This window comes from Pelobates fuscus, chromosome 10, assembly GCF_036172605.1.
Source record: "Pelobates fuscus isolate aPelFus1 chromosome 10, aPelFus1.pri, whole genome shotgun sequence".
In the NCBI taxonomy this organism is placed as follows: domain Eukaryota; kingdom Metazoa; phylum Chordata; class Amphibia; order Anura; family Pelobatidae; genus Pelobates; species Pelobates fuscus.
The window spans coordinates 14,899,411-14,921,140 of NC_086326.1; the positions used below are offsets into that span (position 1 = coordinate 14,899,411).

Here is a 21,730-nt window from a genome sequence, read left to right on the forward strand (position 1 = left end):
ATAATATTATGCTGCTACAGTGTCCCTTTAACCCCTTAAGGACCAAATGTCTGGAATAAAAGGGAATCATGACATGTCACACATGTCGTGTCCTTAAGGGGTTAACTTTTGCATTTACATATGATACTACCAGATATGTACACATTGTAACCATTTAGTTATTGTATCTGTAAAGTGTTGCTGTATTGGTCTGACTATCTATGACTGCAGATGTTGGCTGGCTGGCTGGCTTTGCTTTCTGATCCCTTTTGAGCCCTCTCGCCTGCTGTAGCCTACTCAGTGATGCACCACATGATCGTGATGTCATCAGACGAGGAAGTGGATCAGTGGAACAGGCTGCTGTGGGGGGTGATGGCATCTTACAAAAAGGTGATTTTATTTCACTTTAGATCCCAGTGAGAGTGATGGGGCCAGCTGGGAGCATGGATCCTGGGAGGGGGGGCATGGATCCTGGGTATCCAGGTCTGGGAGGGAGAGGGGCATGGATCCTGGGTATCCAGGTCTGGGAGGGGGCATGGATCCTGGGTATCCAGATCTGGGAGGGGGCATGGATCCTGGGTATCCAGGTCTGGGAGGGGGCACGGATCCTGGGTATCCAGATCTGGGAGGGGGCATGGATCCTGGGTATCCAGGTCTGGGAGGGGGCATGGATCCTGGGTATCCAGGTCTGGGGAGGGTGGTCTTTGATCCTGGGTATCCAGGTCTGGAGGGTCAGGGGGGGGGGGGGGGGGGGGGCATGGATCCTGGGTATCCAGGTCTGGGAGGGAGGGAGGGAGGCATGGATCCTGGATATCCAGGTCTGGGAGGGAGAGGGGCATGGATCCTGGGAGGGGGGCATTGATCCTGGGAGGAGGGGGGCATTGATCCTGGGAGGAGGGGGGCATGGATCCTGGGAGGAGGGGGGCATGGATCCTGGGAGGAGGGGGGCATGGATCCTGGGAGGAGGGAGGCATGGATCCTGGGAGGGGGGCATGGATCCTGGGTATCCAGATCTGGGAGGGAGGGGGGCATGGATCCTGGGAGGGAGGGGGGCATGGATCCTGGGAGGGAGGGGGGCATGGATCCTGGGAGGGAGGGGGGCATGGATCCTGGGTATCTAGGTCTGGGAGGGAGAGGGGCATGGATCCTGGGTATCTAGGTCTGGGAGGGAGAGGGGCATGGATCCTGGGTATCTAGGTCTGGGAGGGAGAGGGGCATGGATCCTGGGTATCCAGGTCTGGGAGGGAGGGGGGCATTGATCCTGGGTATCCAGGTCTGGGAGGGAGGGGGACATTGATCCTGGGTATCCAGGTCTGGTGGATCATGGGGGACATTGATCCTGGGTATCCAGGTCTGGTGGATCATGGGGGACATTGATCCTGGGTATCCAGGTCTGGTGGATCATGGGGGGCATGGATCCTGGGTATCCAGGTCTGGTGGATCATGGGGGGCATGGATCCTGGGTATCCAGGTCTGGGAGGGAGGGGGGGGGGGCATGGATCCTGGGTATCCAGGTCTGGGAGGGAGGGAGGGAGGGAGGGGGGCATTGATCTTGGGTATCCAGGTCTGGGAGGGAAAGCATGGATCCTGGTTATTCAGGTCTGGGGAGGGATTCCAGGTCCCTGTGCCAGCTCTGGCTCCATCTCTCAGTATTGTCTGCCTCCCCCAGATGTTAATATAGAGATATGATTGTCATAGACAGATATTGCAGCTTTATAACAATAACCAGAAAGCCAGTCACAGAGTAACTCCCATCATCCACTGACCGCAAGTCACTCAGTAACTCCCATCATCCACCAACATCCCAACAGAGATCCCATGCTGTTGGAGAGCTACAACATCCATGCTGCCTTGCCTTTCTTGTGGCTGGTAAAGCATCATGGGAGTTGTAGTTCTATAGTAGCTATGGACGTACCCCTTTTATCCATCCCTACTTTAAGCAGTGACTCCTTTTACTCTTATCTTGTTTTTGACTGTTTTGTTTGCGTGTTTTCATGCTCTCACTTTTTTTTTCTCCCAATCTTTATAAAGTTATTTTTTGTTAAATTTATGTGAGTTGTATTCACATGCCTATGAGAGCATCATGATACTCTGTGTTGTTGATGTTATGGAATCGTGTTATTATTCATGATAATGTGTGTAATAGAGTATATATTTGGAGTTTGCATTTGTTGATATGGGATTGGTAATCTGTCTCTCTATATTGAATACTCAGACCTTGCAGACTATCCCTATTGTTTACTAGAAAAAGCTACCAGTTTATAGTTTAGTTGGTATTGGGCAGTAATACGTACAACATTATATCTGACAGCAACATTTTCAAACTACACACATTACTGTAGCAAATGATGGTTTCCTAAAATAAACACAAAGATGATGTGCATATAGTGTTTTATTTTTTTAATCTTGTTATTTTAAAGGTAGATAACACAGTTTATGGCAAGTTGTGTTTTGCGTCTTCATTTCTAAGATTCACTTTTTAATTACAAACCCAAATCCTTGTTTAAAGAGTAATCAATTGTTATAGCCTTTTACTCGCTCGGTTATAATCCATTTAACTGTAAGCATTTTATTTTCTTGAATCTGCTCATAAGAAACCATAAGACGTAAGACTTAATTAAGAAACAGTTTTTATATAAACTCTACAGAGTTACTGGAACCAGTAGAAAAACTTGAAATACATTTGTATAGAGTAGAAAACATCAACAACCTTTCATATAAATCCACAGCAATAAAACAATCTGCACAGCCAAGAACGTGTGATTTATCTAATTAGCTTGTTTATGACAGTAAAATATTATGTTGCATTTCCTCCTATAAAAGCTTTGATGTTCCTTACAATATACATGATATTATTTACTATCTATATTGTACTAATTATACGTGTTGGAACTGTTGCACATATACATTTTTACCTGTTTGGATATTCTCAAAGTTACTTTAGGGGTGCTATTTGATTTTTGATTATTTTTTGCTTCTTCTAATACCAGGTTTTAAGTATCTCTCTTTTTATATCAACGTTAAAGGACTTTTTAAAAAATTTATTTTATTGCAACAAACATAACTTCTAGGTTGTTCCAGTGACTATTTATAAAAGGTGTGTAGGTATGTGCACACATAGCAATGTTTCTGACTGCCATTCTGGGGTCAAGAAGGATTTTGTTCCCAGTTTGTTGCAAAATTGGAAGCGCTTCAGTCTGCGTTTTTTTTGCCTTCTTTTGGATCAACAGCAAAAACGTATGTGCGGAAGGCTGAACTTGGTGGACGCAAGTCTCTTTTTTTAGCTATATAAATATGTTTCTGAGATTTATTGTTCACTTAAAAGAACACTATAGAGTTATGAATACAAAACTGTATTCCTAACACTGTAGTGTCCATCTGCCTCTGTGCGCCCCTCCTCCCCGTGTCATTAAAGAGTTAAAGCCCCTTTCTTTCACTTTCCTGATTCCAGGGCTGAGGTCCTTTGTGCTGGCCCAGTCTACTCCTCCCGTGACGCCCCAGCGATTGGGGAACGTGATGCGCATGCATTAAAGCTTCCCATAGGAAATCATTAAGCAGTAAACTTGAGAGTAGTGTACCTAAAACTGGGAGATAATAGCGTATGCCTGTACTACATAATAACCAAAAGGTATATGAAGATAAGAGGCACGAGTAAAAAGACCAAAAGGTCAAAAAAGAATTTATTGTATACTAAATAGTATCATAAAAATAAAATAACCCAAAAACGCTAAATCAAAAGAATTCACTAAAAACAAAGAAGATACAATGTTGATTAACTTGAATAGACTCTAATGTCTTGAATGGTATAGGAGTAATATGCGACAGCACACGTCTGTGCTGCTTGGGAAAGACGTTTAGCTGGTAATAGCCATAATTATGGGAGAGTGATGGAATGTAAAAGAGTGGTCTAAGTGCAGAAAGTATACTGGACAAATGTCTCAAAGAACTGTCTGCGATTGGAGACCGCAGATCCTAACGTATAATTGTTAGATAAGCATAATGTGTGTAATGCCTGATGATAATGACACAGTTCTACATGTATAGTAATGGAGCCTGCAAGCGTATAAATGCTATATACTATTAAGAGTTTCCATATGTGATAATTGACATATAAGTAATGTATAATGGTAACAAAGCCAGATACTTATAGAGAGTGCTGAAGTGATAATGGTAGCGGCTCTTAATCTGTGCCACTAGTGATAGAGGATCTAGTAGCGTGCTGTAATTCTAATTAAAAAAAAAAAAAAGCAGTAACAAAAACAGAGGCAATACTTGGCTGGTGTACTAGGCAATTGTTCAAAGAGCTGTCTGCGATTTTTCGGACTGGAGATCGCAGGTGCATATATACCAGTAGATCCCACAAGCATATGAATGCTGTATACTGTTGGACGCTAGGTGGGCGAAACGCGCGCGTCAGGGGCTTTACACATGCCGTCTTTTTATTAGATGATGACAGCAACTCTAATTGTCGTCTTTTCACATAGTTTACTTCCTAGCCGGGTTAGAGTTAGGTGCCCTTGAAGGCACGGGGAGTGTATTGGCAGCGATAGTGCAGCTAGCAATTTACAGCATTCTTTACATTTTTGTTATTATCTTGACAGCATAGGCCAGTTACTACTTTAGTACCCTTGTAGGTACAGAGGCAAGCTACTAGCGTGTTGCTTATTCCTACTAGCACCATATTCTCTGCTTTATTATCCTCATATTATTGGCTACCAGTCAAGTACTGTCTTATCTGTCCAACTCATTTTTGGTGCTTTCTATTAGAATTACAGCACTCCATTAGATCATTCATTATCAGTGGCACAGATTAAGATCTGCTATTCTATCACTTCACGTTCTTTATGGTATTTGGCTTGGTTACCATTATACATTACTTACATGTCAATTACTACATACTGAAACTTCCAACGGTATACAGCATTCATATGCTTGTAGGCTCTACTGGTATATATGCACCTGCGATCTCCATTCCGAAAAATCACAGACTGCTCTTTGAGCCAATTGCCTAGTACACTAGCCAAGTATAGCCTCTATCACTAGTGGCACAGATTAAGAGCCGCTACCATTATCACTTTAGCACTCTCTATAAGTATCTGGCTTTGTTACCATTATACATTACTTATATGTCAATTATCACATACGGAAACTCTTAATAGTATATAGCATTTATGCGCTTGCAGGCTCCATTACTATACATGTAGAACTGTGTCATTATCATCAGGCATTACACACATTATAAGTGAAAAATATTTCGAGAGTGGAGCGCTGGACAAGTATCAGAGATTAAACCAGAGGGTATATAAACTAAAATAGGAAACCTAACAAAGAATTGTGGATCTCTGCTTGTATGGTCACAATATTGCTTGTTCTAGGTGTAGTATCCCTCTCCTCTTGTCTTCTTATTTCTAGCATTCCATCTTCTTGTGTCCTTAACCCAGATGTTCTCTCCTTAATCACACTTTCTTGTCTCGATTCTTTCCTCCTTTCTTTATTCAAGTGCAGTCTTTTTCTGTGCCCACTTTCTAGAGTTATCATTTACTTTATTGTGCCTGTCTGATCTTTCCTTGTATTCCTGTTCTATAGGTTGTGTCCTTCTTCTTGCCGATTAGTTCTCTATTCTGTTGTGGTCATCATTCCTCCATCTCTCATTTATCCTTCTGTTTTTACTTACAGGTATAAGATTTGGATTACTCTCTTTTTATTGCTTTATATAGTAGCTTTCTTGTTTCCAATCCCACTTTGGAACTTGATGGTTGTTCTTGGATGGATGGTATGTATTCAGTTCATCCTGATGATTGGTGTAGTGTTGCGTATTATATTTCTTATGGAAGTTTCTTACTCTGTCGTTTTTATAGTCTTCCATATCTCTTATGAACTTCTTCTAATCTCTCTACACTATCTGAGATCTTCATAATCTTCTCTTGTGAATTGCCATCTTCCAGTAAGGGTTCCAAGATATTTTGGATTTCTTTAACCCCATGGTCTAATTCTTCAAGCTGTCTCTTCCTGCATTCTATGACAATGTCTATGAAGACAAAAGAACAATCCTCCATTGCCTCATACCATCTTTCTTTTAACTCGAGATCTTCTATTGAAAATGCGGGATCTTTAAATAACCTTAATCCTCTTGGAGTAATGTTGTCTATAATATATTGTTGTAATGTCGCTATCTCCCATTTGATTTTCAATTCTTGTTTCAATAATCTTTCTAATTTTACAAATAGAAAGTTCTTATTATATTTGGTTGTGTAATCTCTAAGGATATCTATTCCAAAACACTTGGTTGCATTACTGGCCACTCTTTGCCTCAATGTATTAATATCCATCCTGCTATTTACAAACGGGCAACAGAAGAAATAAGAATAGAGAAAAATTAGGGGAACTCACCCCTATCAATTATGTTGGAAAGATAAATATAGATAAATGGTAGAAAGGGATATTCAAATTATATCATTAAAGAGAAGTGAGACTTCAAAAAATCTGGCCACTATTTGCACAAAGTGGTAATGCTCTTACTGCTCAACAATAGTTGGATTGGTGAATGAATTGTATGTAGCTATACAAACCAGTAACAGCTGAAGAATTGGGGGAACTCACCCCTATCAATTATGAGTACAAGATAAATGGTCGAAAGAGATATTTACATAATATCTTTAAGAAAGAGTGAAACTTCACTAAACTATGGCCACCTTTTACACAAAGTAGTTATAGTCCTGCTGCTCAACACTAGTTAGGTTTACAAAATAAGTGAAAAATATTTCGCGAGTGGAGCGCTGGACAAGTATCAGAGATTAAACCAGAGGGTATATATGCTAAAATAGGAAACCTAACGACCTATTAACAAGAAACATACAATAGTAACACAAATACCCTAAATCTCTAGCTTAGATAAGCTCAGTGTTATTTATAAATGTATCTGTACAAAATGTTATAGCAATACATAACATAAAAAGTACCAGATATGATGCATGCACCAGACTAATTAATGAACAGTCCAATAATGTCTGTGCAGACTCCTTAGTTCAGAAATTCCTTTGAATAGTGATACTCCGTGGTATAAATGGATATATGTAAAAACAAAGAAAAGAACAATAAATTAGTTGATCTTGGTACCGGCACTTTGTATGTAATGTGTTTTAGAAATAGTATGTATTTCTATGTGTTAATTAGAAAGAGAAACCGCTATAAAAGTCCAGAGTCCATATCCATTGAGAAAGCCGTTATTACGGAGAAACGCGTTTGGAGGGACTGACAGCTGATCACTAAAAGCCAGCAACTAGGACGCATCTGCCTTTACTGCATCCAGCATTGTGACATCTAAACTGCTGATCCGGGACGCTGTGAGCACATAAGGTCGGCACCTAGTATGCACTTTGTGAACCAGCTTGCAGACACTCGTATAGGAGGTCTGTACATATAGCATTTTACTTGAATATTTTACTGTGAGATTTTTACATCGATTTTTTTTTTTTAGTCCAGAGCTAAGACTTCAATAAAGCTATTTATATTTTATTATCTGTATTTCATCTCATCAATTTTTGCCGGTACCAAGATCAACTAATTTATTGTTCTTTTCTTTGTTTTTACATATATCCATGTATACCACGGAGTATCACTATTCAAAGGAATTTCTGAACTAAGGAGTCTGCACAGACATTATTGGACTGTTCATTAATTAGTCTGGTGCATCCATCATATCTGTTACTTTTTTTTTTTTTTTTTAAATTCTTTATTTTTGGTGCAGTTTCAGCGAGTACATATAAAGGTAGTCATGCCACAACAATAGATGCACAATAAAACATTCACATTACAGTCGACTTATGCGTTGGGCCGAGTCGCGCTATGCACATTTTGTGTTGATGTGGGCTATGTAGTTGTAGCGAGGGTCTGGCCATGCCAGTGGTGCGTGTTTTTTATGTGACTGTTGTCGTCCCGGGGGGACTATACGACTATGTTGGGACACTGGCACAGGTTATGGCCTGGGTAATTACTTAGTTCCTTGCGTGGTGTGACATGTGTCATGGTGGGTAACGGGTATGTTATGTATTGCTATAACATTTTGTACAGATACATTTATAAATAACACTGAGCTTAGCTAAGCTAGAGATTTAGGGTATTTGTGTTACTATTACACACATTATGCTTATCTAACAATTATACGTTAGGACCTGCGGTCTCCAATCGCAGACAGTTCTTTGAGCCATTTGTCCAGTATTCTTTCTGCACTTAGACCACTCTTTTCCATTCCATCACTCTCCCATAATTATGGCTATTACCAGCTAAACGTCTTTCCCAAGCAGCGCAGACGTGTGCTGTCGCATATTACTCCTATACCATTCAAGACATTAGAGTCTATTCAAGTTGATCAACATTGTATCTTCTTTGTTTTTAGTGAATTCTTTTGATTTAGCACTTTTGGGTTATTGTTATTTTTATGATACTATTTAGTACACAATAAATTATTTGTTGACCTTTTGGTCTTTTTACTCGTGCCTCTTATCTTCATATACCTTTTGGTTATTATGTAGTTCAGGCAAACGCTATTATCTCCCAGTTTTAGGTACACTACTCTCAAGTTTACTGCTTATTTCCACTAGGGGTTACCCCCCCCCCCCCCCCCTGTACTTAGTATACCTTATTTGGCTGTATCCAATTGGTTTTCAACATAGGAAATCATTGCATTTTTAAGATGGTGGATGTTCTCATGCAGAGCATGAGGACGTCCAGCATCTTTTCACGGAGTTAAACTCGGTGAAAATGCAGGAAGCGCCTCCAGTGACTCTCTGTATTGGAAGACAGCCGCCAGAGGCGGTCTAATCCTGCAATGTAAACATTGCCATTTCTCTGAAACTGCTATGCTTTCACTTGCAGGGCTAACTGGGCAGGTGCACTTTACCCAAACCACTTCAACGAGAGGAAATGGACTGGGTGCCTATAGTGTCCCTTTAAATAAATACATAGGCCTCAATTTAATATTTATGCAAATGCTCACAATCTGTTAGAAAAGCTTTTCATATTATTTATCTACAAAATAGCCATAGACTTTAATGGTGACTTTGGTAGGATTGTGATTATTTGAAAAGCGTATCACAAAACATTTAATTGGAGCCATAGTTGCCCAGAAGTTATAGCTGGAACCGATATCCTCAGCTCCTCCCAGATATGTCTGTTTGCCGGAAGTTCTATCACTGCTGTATCACCATTGTATTCTATCCCTGTGTAACAATGTAACACGGCATACATAGAAGAATTCCTGTGATATTGATGTCAGTGGATTGTCCTGTTTTATACAGTCACGGTCTGTAACATTATATGTGGTTTTTTTTTTTTTTTTTTAATTCTTTCTTTTATTGAGGCATATGGTAAATGGGATACAGAAAAGAATGAAGGGGATGCATGTTTCTTATACAGATTGGGGTCACGCTAACATAATGAAGCCTCTCCCATGAGTGTCTGCCTCCTTTTATATTTTTGTAATGTTCTATATTATGGCCTTTGCGTCACAAGATACAGAATACAAAGTAATTACAAGGTAAAACAAGATAGAATTATCAGCATTGTTTGGAATACATTCTCAAGAAAGATTGCCACATTCTTATAGTATATCAACATGTTAGTACAGGCTAGGTTCCATTATTACGTGAGAATAATTGAAGATTACGTAAACTGTGCTTGTCACGTGTAAAATATAGTAGAGTAGAAACGATAAGCAAGATGTAGGCTGAGGGAAATCTGAAATAGTATGTCTAATGTGCTTGCAAATTAAACAGAGAAGCCTGCTCGTGTGGAAATGTAGGATTTCAAGAATATTACATGCAAGAATGAACAGTTGTAACTCAGCTATGTTAGCTTAATTTGACAGGCTAATGGCAACCTCAGGACTCACATGCTTCGCTATGTTTGGGGTACCTGCAGATATGGGAACTCCCAAGGAGAGCAAAACTAACTGATTTACATCTATCTTAAGCTTATGTGTTGAGATGTGTCAGATGCTCCATAGCGTGTGCAAGATCTAGAGATCGCTAAAAGTCAGTGTCCGTTTGCGTGGAGTAGATGTTGCTCAGTATTAGCGGCGCTATTCTCTCAGGGTGTCAGTCCGGGTGTTGTGCTTGTTCACATGTAACGGAGGAGCGGTGTTCTCTCCCATATCCGCCACGCTTCTAAGCTGCAACATCAGGGAGGTCTGATCCGGTGCGTCATGCCATGTGTCAGGCGCCATTGCTGTTTCAGCCTTCTACATGTGGCTAGGTTCAGGTACTTTGCTTGTGGAGTAGGGCGGCAGGTCCCGTGGGTTTGTCACAGGTCGCCTTTCCTCGCCTTGGCGCTTGGTCGCCTCCTTGGATCCGTGAGCGCTGCTGGTCCATTTCTCTCTGGCCCTCAGGTACTCACATGTGGCCTCCGCCATTTTAGCCTTAGGCCTCCGGCCCTCGATGCGGCCTGGTGTATCGCGGCCTCCGAGTGCGGCTGTAGGGTGAGGACCGGGATCACCCCCCCGGTCCGGGGGGGGGGAATCGGGACCGGACCCGCCTGTAGTCTGCTTGCGTCGGGCTCCTTCGGGCAGGATAGTGCCGCGGCGGCCGTCCGCTTCACTCACCGCCAGGCGAGGTCCCACCTGATGCAGCGGGCCCTCTCCTCCGAGGGACTAGAGCTCCAGGAGCAAGCCTCTCCTCAGCTCAGGCAGCCCGGTTACTTGGAGGGTCGCAGGTATTCCTACGTAAGTTTTCATAAACCCGATTTACAGGTTTTATTTGCCTCGTTTTGCGGGAGCTGAGCTGTCCTGCGGCCGCTCAGCTCGGCGGTCCGGCCCCGCCCCTATATGTGGGTTTTTGATACCTGATATAAGGTATTATAAGCCTCTAACCCACTTTATTTGCTGTCACTCTCCAATCACCTTGACAACATTCATGTTTAGTAATCTTAATGTAAGTTACCGTATGTAAATTGCCCCAAAAATATATTCTGCAGGTAAAACTTTCAAAATGCTGCTCTACCTTCAGCTTATGTTTTCACCAGGAAGTGGCCTTCTGTAAGGTTTTATACAGGACAAGGACATACTTGTCTGGTAAAATATTTTATAAGTAAATAAAATATATTCCCGGGTATTGGGACAGTGCTGAACCAACCCCAGGCCATTTAAAAATAAAGTAAAAGCAGATCTTCATCTGCTTATGTCACCCCCCCTAGCAGACCGGGGAAGGTATTTCAGATGTATTGGGGGGGCGCACACATGCACAGAATTCACATTAGCCACCAGGGACTCCTGTTCTATGCTGAGATATGACGCCCCAGAGATGCTGCCGGAGGTGGAGTTACATCTTAAGAAGGAGATTGGTAATCTCTGTGTTTGCACAACGTTTAAAAACGCAAATCACTAAAGTGGTCATGGTGCTTGGAGTAACCCTTTAAAGCTAGAGTAGACTGCAGCTATATTTACCTTTAAATTTGAAATTCACTTTTGAGTCTCACTTTCCGGAATAACCCTGAACGTAGTCTTGTTCACTAAAGTACGATTTCAAATTTTAAGCCAAAATACGTGAATACAAAAGCTGACAATTTCCCTATTTTAACTTAAAGGGACATTATAGGCACCAAAACATCTACAGCTTATTGCATTTGTTCTGGTGAGTAGAATCACTACCTTCAGGCTTTTTGCTGTAAACACTGTCTTTTCAGAGAAAATGCAGTATTTACATTACAGCCTAGTGATAACTTCACTGGCCACGCCTCAGATGGCTGTTAGAGGTCCTTCCTGGGTCATGGCTGCCTAAAACGCATCCAAACATTCAGTTACTTTCCTCATAGAGATTCATTGATTCAATTCATCTCTATGAGGAGATGCTGATTGGCCAGGGGTGTGTTTGAATCATGCTGGCGCTGCCCCTGATCTGCCTCCTTGTCAATCTTAGCCAATCCTATGGAGAATCATTGTGATTGGATCAGGCCACTACTTCTGATGATGTCAGCAGACTGCTTGTTTTTCTGAGACAAACAGCATGCAGATCTACAGCCTCAGGCTTGAATACAGTAAGATTTTTACTATATTTATGGAGGCATGATGGTGGTTTTAAGACTAGGGTCAGGAATACATGTGTGTGTTCCTGACACTATAGTGATCCTTTAAATTTTGAAGTGGACTTCATTATAGTTTGCATTTTAGTGAATAACTCTGTTTTGTCTTTAATATAACTTTTAAATAAATTTGAATACTATTGCCTCCTAATAATTAGTCTAGTACGAGTTCTAGACTTGCCGTTTACATTGTTCAGTTGGAAGGATTAAAGGGACACTGTAGGCACCCAGACCACTTCTGCCCATTGGAGTGGTCTGGGTGCCAACTCCCACTACCCTTAACCCTGCAAGTGTAATTATTGCAGTTTTTCATAAACTGCAATAATTACATTGCAGGGTTAACTCCACCTCTAGTGGCTGTCTACTACACAGCCACTAGAGGTCACTTCCTTGTTTCTAGCACAGGTTTCCTGTGCTAGAGTGTCGCTGGACGTCCTCACGCTGTGTGAGGACCTCCAGCGTCGCTCTATTCCCCATAGGAAAGCATTGAAATGATTTTTCAATGCTTTCCTATGGGGAGACGTAATGCGCATGCGCGGCATTTCCGCGCATGCGCATTAGGTCTCCTCGGCCGGTGAGCGAGATTAGTCTCGCCCACCGGCCGACGTAATCACCAGGAGGAGCGTCGCGGAGGCGGAGACAGCGGCGAGGGACATCGCCGCTGTCCCAGGTAAGTGACTGAAGGGGTTTTCACCCCTTCAGTAACCGGGGATTGGGGGGTGGGAGGGAGAGGGACCCTCCAGTGCCAGAAAAACGGATCATTTTTCTGGCACTGGAGTTTCCCTTTAAGCATTAGTTATTGTTTATAAGGTGTTGAGCTGCACTGTACAATGAAGTGTGATCAAGTTAAATGACGCACTGGAGAAAATGTGACATCAGAAATCAGCATTTTGATAATAGATCCTTATTTAAAGGGACACTATAGTCACCTGAACAACTTTAGCTTAATGAAGCAGTTTTGGTGTATAGAACATGCCCCTGCAGCCTCACTGCTCAATCCTCTGCCATTTAGGAGTTAAATCCCTTTGTTTATGAACCCTAGTCACACCTCCCTGCATGTGACTTGCACAGCCTTCCATAAACACTTCCTGTAAAGAGAGCCCTATTTAGGCTTTCTTTATTGCAAGTTCTGTTTCATTAACCCCTTCAGGACCGGCCTGTTTTTGCGATGTTTGTACGTTAAGGACCAGAGCAGTTTTAACACTTTTGTGGTGTTTGTGTTTAGCTGTAATTTTCCGCTCTCTCATTTACGGTTCCCATACAAGTTATATATTGTTTTTTTCAGGACAAAAGGGGCTTTCTTTACATACCATTATTTGTATTATGTCCAATATTGTATTTAAAAAAAAATAATAAAATATGGTGAAAAATTAAAAAAAAAACATGTTTTTGGACTTTTACTTGAAAAATCTTTTACTTATCTACAAAAGCTAATGAAAAAAACTGCTAAATAGATTCAAAATTTTGTCCCGAGTTTAAAAACACCCAGTGTTTACATGCTTTATTGCTTTTTTTTGCAAGTTATAGGCCTATAAATACAAGTAGGAAATTGCTGTTTCAATATATATATATTTTAAATGTATCAATAGTGACCTTGTAACACCGTTATCTGTCATAAATCCCCGAAACACACCTAACATGTACATATTTTTTTTAAAGTAGACAACCCAGGGTATTCAAAATTGGGTATGTCCAGTTTTTTTTAGTAGCCACTTAGTCACAAACACTGGCCAAAGTTAGCATTTATATTTGTTTGTGTGTTAAAAATGCAAGAAACGCTAACTTTGGCCGGTGTTTGTGACTAAGTGGCTACTAAAAAAGGCTGAACATACCCACCTTGGGTTGTCTTCTTTTGCAAATGGTATGTCATCATGGGGCTAATTCTCATTCCTTGGCTACCATACGCTCTCAAAGGCAACCTAACCAATCCGACAAATTTCAATAAAAAAAAAAAAGTTAAATCAAGCCTTATATTTGACCCTGTAACTTTCACAAACACTATAAAACCTCTACATGTGGGGTACTGTTATACTCAGGAGACTTCGCTGAACACAAATATTAGTGTATCAGAACAGTAAAATGTATCACAGCAATAATATCCTCAGTGAAAGTGCTGTTTGTGTGTGAAAAATGCAAAAAAATTCACTTTCACTGACAATATCATCGCTGTGATATGTTTTACTGTTTTGAAACACTAATATTTGTGTTCAGCGAAGTCTCCCGAGTAAAACAGTACCCCCATGTACAGGTTTTAGGGTGTCATAGAAAGTTACAGGGTTAAACACAGTGCTAGCAAATTAAATTATCTGGACTTTCGGCCTGGGTTGGCAGGCAGGTCCCTCAAATTGCAATCATTAAAATTACTTAATTAGGTAAAAATATTACATAAATACACATGTAGAATTTTAATATATATACATATTTATATATTTGACGTCTACGTGTATATTTATGAAATTATTTATGTAATTATGTATATGGACATATGTATATTTCGTATTGTTTTTATTTATTTATACATAGATATATATATCATTACATTCTAAGTATATTTTGATATAAATATATATATATATATATATCAAAATACTGTTAGAATAAAATTGCATATATAAATATTTTTTTATAATTATTAAAAATTATTTTTATTTTTTGTTATTTATTTTTATTAACATATTATTTGTATTTTATAATAATATATATATACCATATATATAGCAATTATATATATATTGTATATATTCGTGTGTAATTTAAATATAAGTGTATTTTTATATTAATATACGTATATATAAATATAAAAATACACTTAATATGACATTATATATATGATACATATACATATATTATATATAATACATGTATATATATCATATATATATACACATATTATTTATTTATTTTTACACTGATTTTACACTGTTTTTTTTTTTACTTTATTTTTTGGATTTTTCACTTGCAGGGAGACTGCCTGTCAGCACAGACAGTCCCCCTGCAGGCAGATACACAGACACCTATTGCGGTCATGTGATCGAGTGATCACATGGCCGTGGGGTCCTGATCTGCCGAGGGGGGACTGCCCGGGCAGACAGGCAGTCCCCCTGGACCGGGTGGAGCACTGATCGCCGCCGTGGGACCGACGGCGATCAGGTAAGTAGCCCCAGACCGTTATGACGGTTCAGGACCGTCAGCGGTCCAAACGCACGTTTTACCGCTGACGGTCCTGAACCGTCAGCGGTCCTGAAGGGGTTAAGATTTTCTTATCCCCTGCTATGTTAATAGCTTGCTAGACCCTGCAAGAGCCTCCTGTATGTGATTAAAGTTCAATTTAGAGATTGAGATACAATTATTTAAGGTGAATTACATCTGTTTGAAAGTGAAACCAGTTTTTTTTTTCCATGCAGGCTCTGTCAATCATAGCCAGGGGAGGTGTGGCTAGGGCTGCATAAACAAACAAAGTGATTTAACTCCTAAATGACAGTGAATTGAGCAGTGAAATTGCAGGGGAATGATCTATACACTAAAACTGCTTTATTTAGCTAAAGTAATTTAGGTGACTAAAGTGTTCCTTTAAATTGTATGCCTTCTTTAAAGGAACACTGTACTGGTTATGGTGCCAGGAATGACCTGGTGTCCCCAAAACGTAAGGGATACAATGATACAGCTCTGTCCATTTTAGCCAATCACATTACCATGTTACAGTGGTGCAAGCGGTGGGATTTTTCTTGTATTTTTTTTCCTTCCTTCCTTTCTTTCTTTGTAGCTTCAGCTCCCGTGATGACTACACCCACGAATCCCCTATTGTGTGCATGTCTTTACCTGACCCAGAAAGTTTAAAGGATTAACTTGTACTCAAGGAGAATAGGAGAATATCCGTGCAGAAATTGGAGCGCTAGAGCCTCAAACATTATCTCATGTTATGAACAATGCAATCAAAAGAGCCCAACTATGAGAGGTGGCAAATAGAGGTCATTTAAAAGATGTCATCCTCTGTACATAGTCAAACAAATCTCCATACTTTAAGCATTCATTGTATGTAATATTAAAATTGGTTCATTAATAAATAAATAAAAAGTTACTGACTCCTTAAACCCTACTCTGACTTTTGACCCACCCTGTAGCAGCTTTTGGAGCTACCCTTACCGGAGTATTGTCATGGAAGGCTGTGGAGATAGGATCACTGAACACACCACATTGACAACCTGCTTTTTTAATATTTAATTTACTTCCATATGAGATCTTTGTAGCACATTCAAACTAATCTTACATTTCTCATTTTGTTTTGTCAAACTAGCCAAATTGTAAAAAAAAAAATATATAAAAGTCGTTATATTTTGAGTTTGACTATTTTAGCCAAAAAGTTGAACATTTGTCATGATTTCATGTAATTTCACTCTTTACTGAATAACCCTGCAGGGTAAAAATCTAGTAAGGCTTATATCATATTTTATTTTTATTTTAAGGGGAATATAAATTAAAACCAATTAGTGTATGGTTTGTTATAATTGCAAAAATTAATTTAAGATTTGTGACATATATATAAGTATATGTGACATATAACAAGCAACATAACAGAAACAGAGCCACACTGTTCTTGTAACATTCTATACACAACTGCGTCACTTGAAAAGTAACACATTCTTTACGGCGAACTGTCTTTAGTGTTAGCTGCAATCATTTTGTCTACGTTCCTATTAAATATCTGCTTTCCTGTCCTCTTGGGACATTGCCAGAATGCATGCATGTGTTTGGAAGGTGCACCTGTCAGGGATTTAAGGAGAGATGATGTTAAGATTTTATAAGTGCCACATCCTTCGCATTAGATGACCTTGTCTGTTTGTTCACAACATATCACACATTTTCAAAGTGTAAACTACACAGCATGTCACCCGGGGGTGTGTAAGTCTATGGCCATGATAGGAAGGGGTTAGAGAATTTATGATAGTTGAATGCTAAAGGGATAAGCTAAGTGTGTACGTGGATATGAAATATAGAAAGGTTGTAATATATGAAGTACGAGTTGGTTATTGTTTGTCAGGAACCCAATATGGAAATCTATGTTCTTTGCCAATTCAAACTTAAAGACTCATGGCGGCAAAATAAACTTTTAGAATTGTGCCATCCATCTTTTCTAAGAGAGGTCTTTAAGTACATTATACATGGATTGCAGAATCCACTTTAAGATGGCATACACAAATCCTCTACATTGTGCTTAGGAAGTGCATTACAGGAACACGTTGGGCACCATAACTTTATTAGCATTAAGTTACGATGATGCCAGGAGGTTCTTGACTCTGGCTTACCTTCAGAGTTTAAACCATTAACGAATAGTTCAACCCCAGCGTTTTCAGTCCAGCATCAGCCAGCTCTACCCCTGAATGTCTGACCAAACTTTATACAAGAAGCCCCGGACAGGAGCTGATAGGTGGAGAGCATCAGCTGATACTTTAAGTTTTTCTCTCACTCTCTTTTGTGAACGGGGAGCTACTGATAGGCTTAGAGCATAAGCTGACACTCTCAGCCTATCAGAAGCGCCACTCTCCAAGGCTTCGTGATCCAAGCCTTGGACGCAAACACAATTTCTCCGGCAGAGCTGACCGATACCAGACTGAAGACTTTGGGGTAAACCATTCTTTAACGGTTTAATCCCTGAAGGTAGGTTAGCACCAGGGACCTCCTGGCACCCTAACAATGTCACTCCAATGTAGTTGTTAATGGTGCCTGGACATTCTCTTTATGTTACTTCAATGTCTCCTATATCATAAATATATTTTAAAGGCTGTGCTGGGAGCCACTTGCATGCATTTTCAGTGGCCATATTTGTAGTTCTGGAGCTTGGCACACTCGCCTCAAGAAATGTATTGTTAGCAGCACAAAGGGAAATCATTTATCTATCAGTTTTCCAAATGTAAATCCAATTCATAGATTGTGTTTGGGGCACTACAAGGGGACTCTGCAGTATTCATGTGAATCCCATTTATAGGGAAATCTTCACTTTTGTAAAAACTGTATTATTGAATGAAAACATTGAAAATCACCTGTAACTACTGTTAAAGCGACACTGACGAATTTGCAAAGTCCCCCGATGGTGACATTGTTGCTGGTGGTCCAGTGGCTGTGGAGGGCAGGTAAGGGGGGAATTACTTATCTGAACCTATCCCTCGCGGGTGCTGCCATCTTTGTAACGCTACACATCTTCAACTCCAGGTGATCCAGGTGATTGAGGCCTATGGGGAATCCTACAAGACCGCGTGATCCTCCATAGACCCACTCAGCATCCTGCAGTTGTCACTGATGACGGCTGCAGGTCTTGACACATAGACTCGGCCTTGTGTCAGGAAATGTCAGGCGGAGGAGAAATACAGAGACATATCTTCATTTAATTTCTATTCGTTTCGACCCAACAAACACATTTGTAAAATATTGGGGATACGCTAACATTATTTAAAAAATCATGTGAACTGACAATTCTCATGTAACTTCATATGTCAGCAACATAGAGGGTTACAATCTGCATTATATAAAATATTTCTGAGTTACGGTAAATTCACGTCTGGCTCGTGACTTTCTGCTGGAAGTAAGGGGTTGAAGGTTATAGGTTCTCCCCGTCTATGTTAATATTTACAGTTGTAGAAATTATCAAAAAATAAAATTTTGCTTATCCAAAGGACTAAAGTGATGTGAGCTATCCAACATTAATTAGTGCTGGACAGTGAGGAAGCAAATATTGTGGTCTGCACCTGATTGAGGTGCAGACTACAAGCTCCTACACACTGCCGGCACTTCTGTTAGGCCGATGAGGTAGTAGCTTAGGGGTGGGCTGGCTAGCTTTTATTATACCTCCCGCCCAGGCTGTCCTTCTGTACACTGGGGGACGGTGCCAAGCTCAACAGGAGTCTGGTCACTGCTGCACGTCTAGCTGTCCACCCCGGTCCTAGTCCTTCCCCTTTCAAAAAGTTATACTTGACACATAGAATACAGCCTAGTAAAACACCTTTAATGCACTATTTGCTTCGCTCCCATGCTGGTCCAGTGTGCAGGGTACAGTCCAAGTTGACCGTCATTTAGTTATAACTGTTGGGGGAAAAAAAGTCAGCTGTACACGGGACAAAGACCCTCTGGTTGATGGATGAAGACCGCCCCCCCCCCCCCCACCTTACGAAACGTTTCGGGAACAAGTGAGGAAAAACACACACACTCTGAAATGCTTTCCCAACAAGTCCAAAAATAATAAAAGATTTTCTTTTCTTTTTTGTAATTTCCACACCCCTAAACTAGTGAGATTGCAGCACAATCATGTCACTAATTGCCATCTTTTGCTATTTATTTCCTAAAATTCTCCCTAGTTTTTATTTTTAATGTTTTATGTAATTTAGTTTAACCCATGCAACGCTATACATAAACGACATGTGCAATGCTGAAGGAATTCTGTGTTTTTAAACAATTTTTATTCTTGAAGATAAGTGATATACTGCAATATGGGAGGAAGCAGCAAACCTCAGGTAAGTATATCTTATTTATATATATATATATATATATATATATATATATACATTTTTTTTTTATTAATGTATTTTTTTTTAATTATTTTTTTTTCCCCCAGTAATTTTGTAAAATCTCGGTGTCAGGAACATAAAAGGTTATTCTGAATACAAACCATAAATGTGTAGACATTGTTAATAAATGGCTTGCTATGTTCTGTTCTAAATAAGACATACATGGTTGCAGTAATTAATTTAAATTCTGGTAGAATGTTAATCTAGAGAGAAATTTAATTCTTTCGCCTTCTGGATTAACTGCAATGAGGGAATTTGTGAAAAAAATTGAACTTGATGGATTCGGGGGGTTTTCACAATAACTGTTGCTAAATAGTATATTAGTCTATTGTTATGGAAAACAAATTGCTTAATGAGTAAACAATTGTCTTGTCAAAGGTGTCTCCGATCCCCACTGGCATGGGAAATATTAGGTTAGGCTTGTCTTTATCTAGGCATTTACTCTCCATATCTCATATTAATTTGGAGCTTGTTAGAAAATAATTTTTGCATGTTTTATCCCTCAGATTAAATTATCCTCGCACTTTCGTCATGGCTTGCACAGTGAAGAAATGATTAGACTAAATGTTATAGTGAGATTTTGCAGATATAACTTGATTGATATATAATGTGTAAGTGTGTTTGTTTTGTTTTGCCTTTTTACAGAAGCAATATTTAACCCCTTAAAGGACCACTCTAGGCACCCAGACCACTTCAGCTTAATGAGGTGATCTGGGTGCCAGGTCCCTCTAGGATTAACCCTTTCTTTTATAAACATAGCAGTTTCAGAGAAACTGCTATGTATATACTGAGGGTTAATCCAGCCTCCAGAGCCTCTAGTGGCTGTCTCATTGACAGCCGCTAGAGGCACTTGCGTGCTTCTCACTGTGAAAATCACAGTGAGAGCACGCAAGCATCCATAGGAAAGCATTATGAATGCTTTCCTATGCGACCGGCTGAATGCGCGCGCGACTCCTGCCGCGCATGCGCATTCAGCCGATGACGTCGCGAGGAAGGAGGAGAGGAGGAGGAAAGTTCCCCTCCTGGTGCTGGAGAAAGGTAAGTGTTTAACCCCTTCCTCTCTTCAGAGCCGGGCTGGAGTGGGTCCCTGAGGATGGGGGCACCCTCAGGGCACTATAGTGCCAGGAAAATGAGTATGTTTTCCTGGCACTATAGTGGTCCTTTAAGGACCAAACTTCTAGAATAAAAGGGAATCGTGACATGTCACACGTCGTGTGTCCTTAAGGGGCTAAATGTAGGGTAGATCTATCTTCCACACGTTATATTAAGAAACTGAGTAAATGTATAGATTTGAGAATTCAAACACTTACCAGAAAATCACTTCTTCACCCAAATTGCCATCCTCTATTCAAAAGCAAAACTGTGTGTCTGTAGGACAAGCTAGCCTGGAATCACCCAGCGTAAGCTGCATTTCAGGAAGGTAGAAGGGAACCGGTGTGAAAAGTGACAATGATTCCTGTTTTCACATAGTCAGGAAAGGTTTGAATGGCTTTTTGTCAATTAGTGAACGAGTAATGTAAACACAAGCAGTCTGAAATGAAAATGTTATGAAACTTTTTATGGTGCTTAGTAGTTTGTCCATTGTTATACCTGGTATAACGGACCCAGTATTCCTCTTCTAAATCTTGCTACATTGTCTTATGTCTGGTATAACACACCGAGAGAGGAGATTTATTTTGAAAAGGTATTAATTGGATGTGTGAATCTCACATTGTTCCCAAGCATACAGGTCGAAATGAATGAAAATCTTAAAGTGCTGAACTAGTTGGACAAAAATAAATCTTCTCATATAAACCTTTTTTTCTTAAACACTATTGTTTACTGTGATGTTCAAGTAACACCCTCCGTGTTCAGTGGTTTATCCCTGGAGTGTATTAATGACTGACCTGGTAATTCACAATGGTGAGAAATGTTAAGAAGTGATTTTGAAATTTAAGACCAAACCAGCTAGACTGGAAAAATCCATGTCAGCTAAACTTCCAATTGGGCTGGTTTGGCCTTAAAGGAACACTATATGGTCAGGAACACAGACATGTATTCCTGACCCTATAGTGTTATAAACACCATCTAACCCATAAACCAGAAAGAGAGACCCTTGATTGGTGCAGGTAAATCAGCAAGGT

General features: G+C 40.2%; 1 protein-coding gene across 2 annotated transcripts in view; it reads left to right on the forward strand.

Moving 5' to 3' along the window:
* Window positions 1-291: 291 nt before the first annotated feature.
* Window positions 292-21,730, forward strand: part of BTRC (beta-transducin repeat containing E3 ubiquitin protein ligase) — a 154,381-nt gene continuing 132,942 nt past the window's right edge. For both annotated transcript variants that reach the window (XM_063434072.1, XM_063434073.1), the window contains exon 1: window positions 292-369. In XM_063434072.1, the coding sequence (XP_063290142.1) occupies window positions 292-369 (78 nt within the window). The remainder of the gene's footprint in view (window positions 370-21,730) is intronic.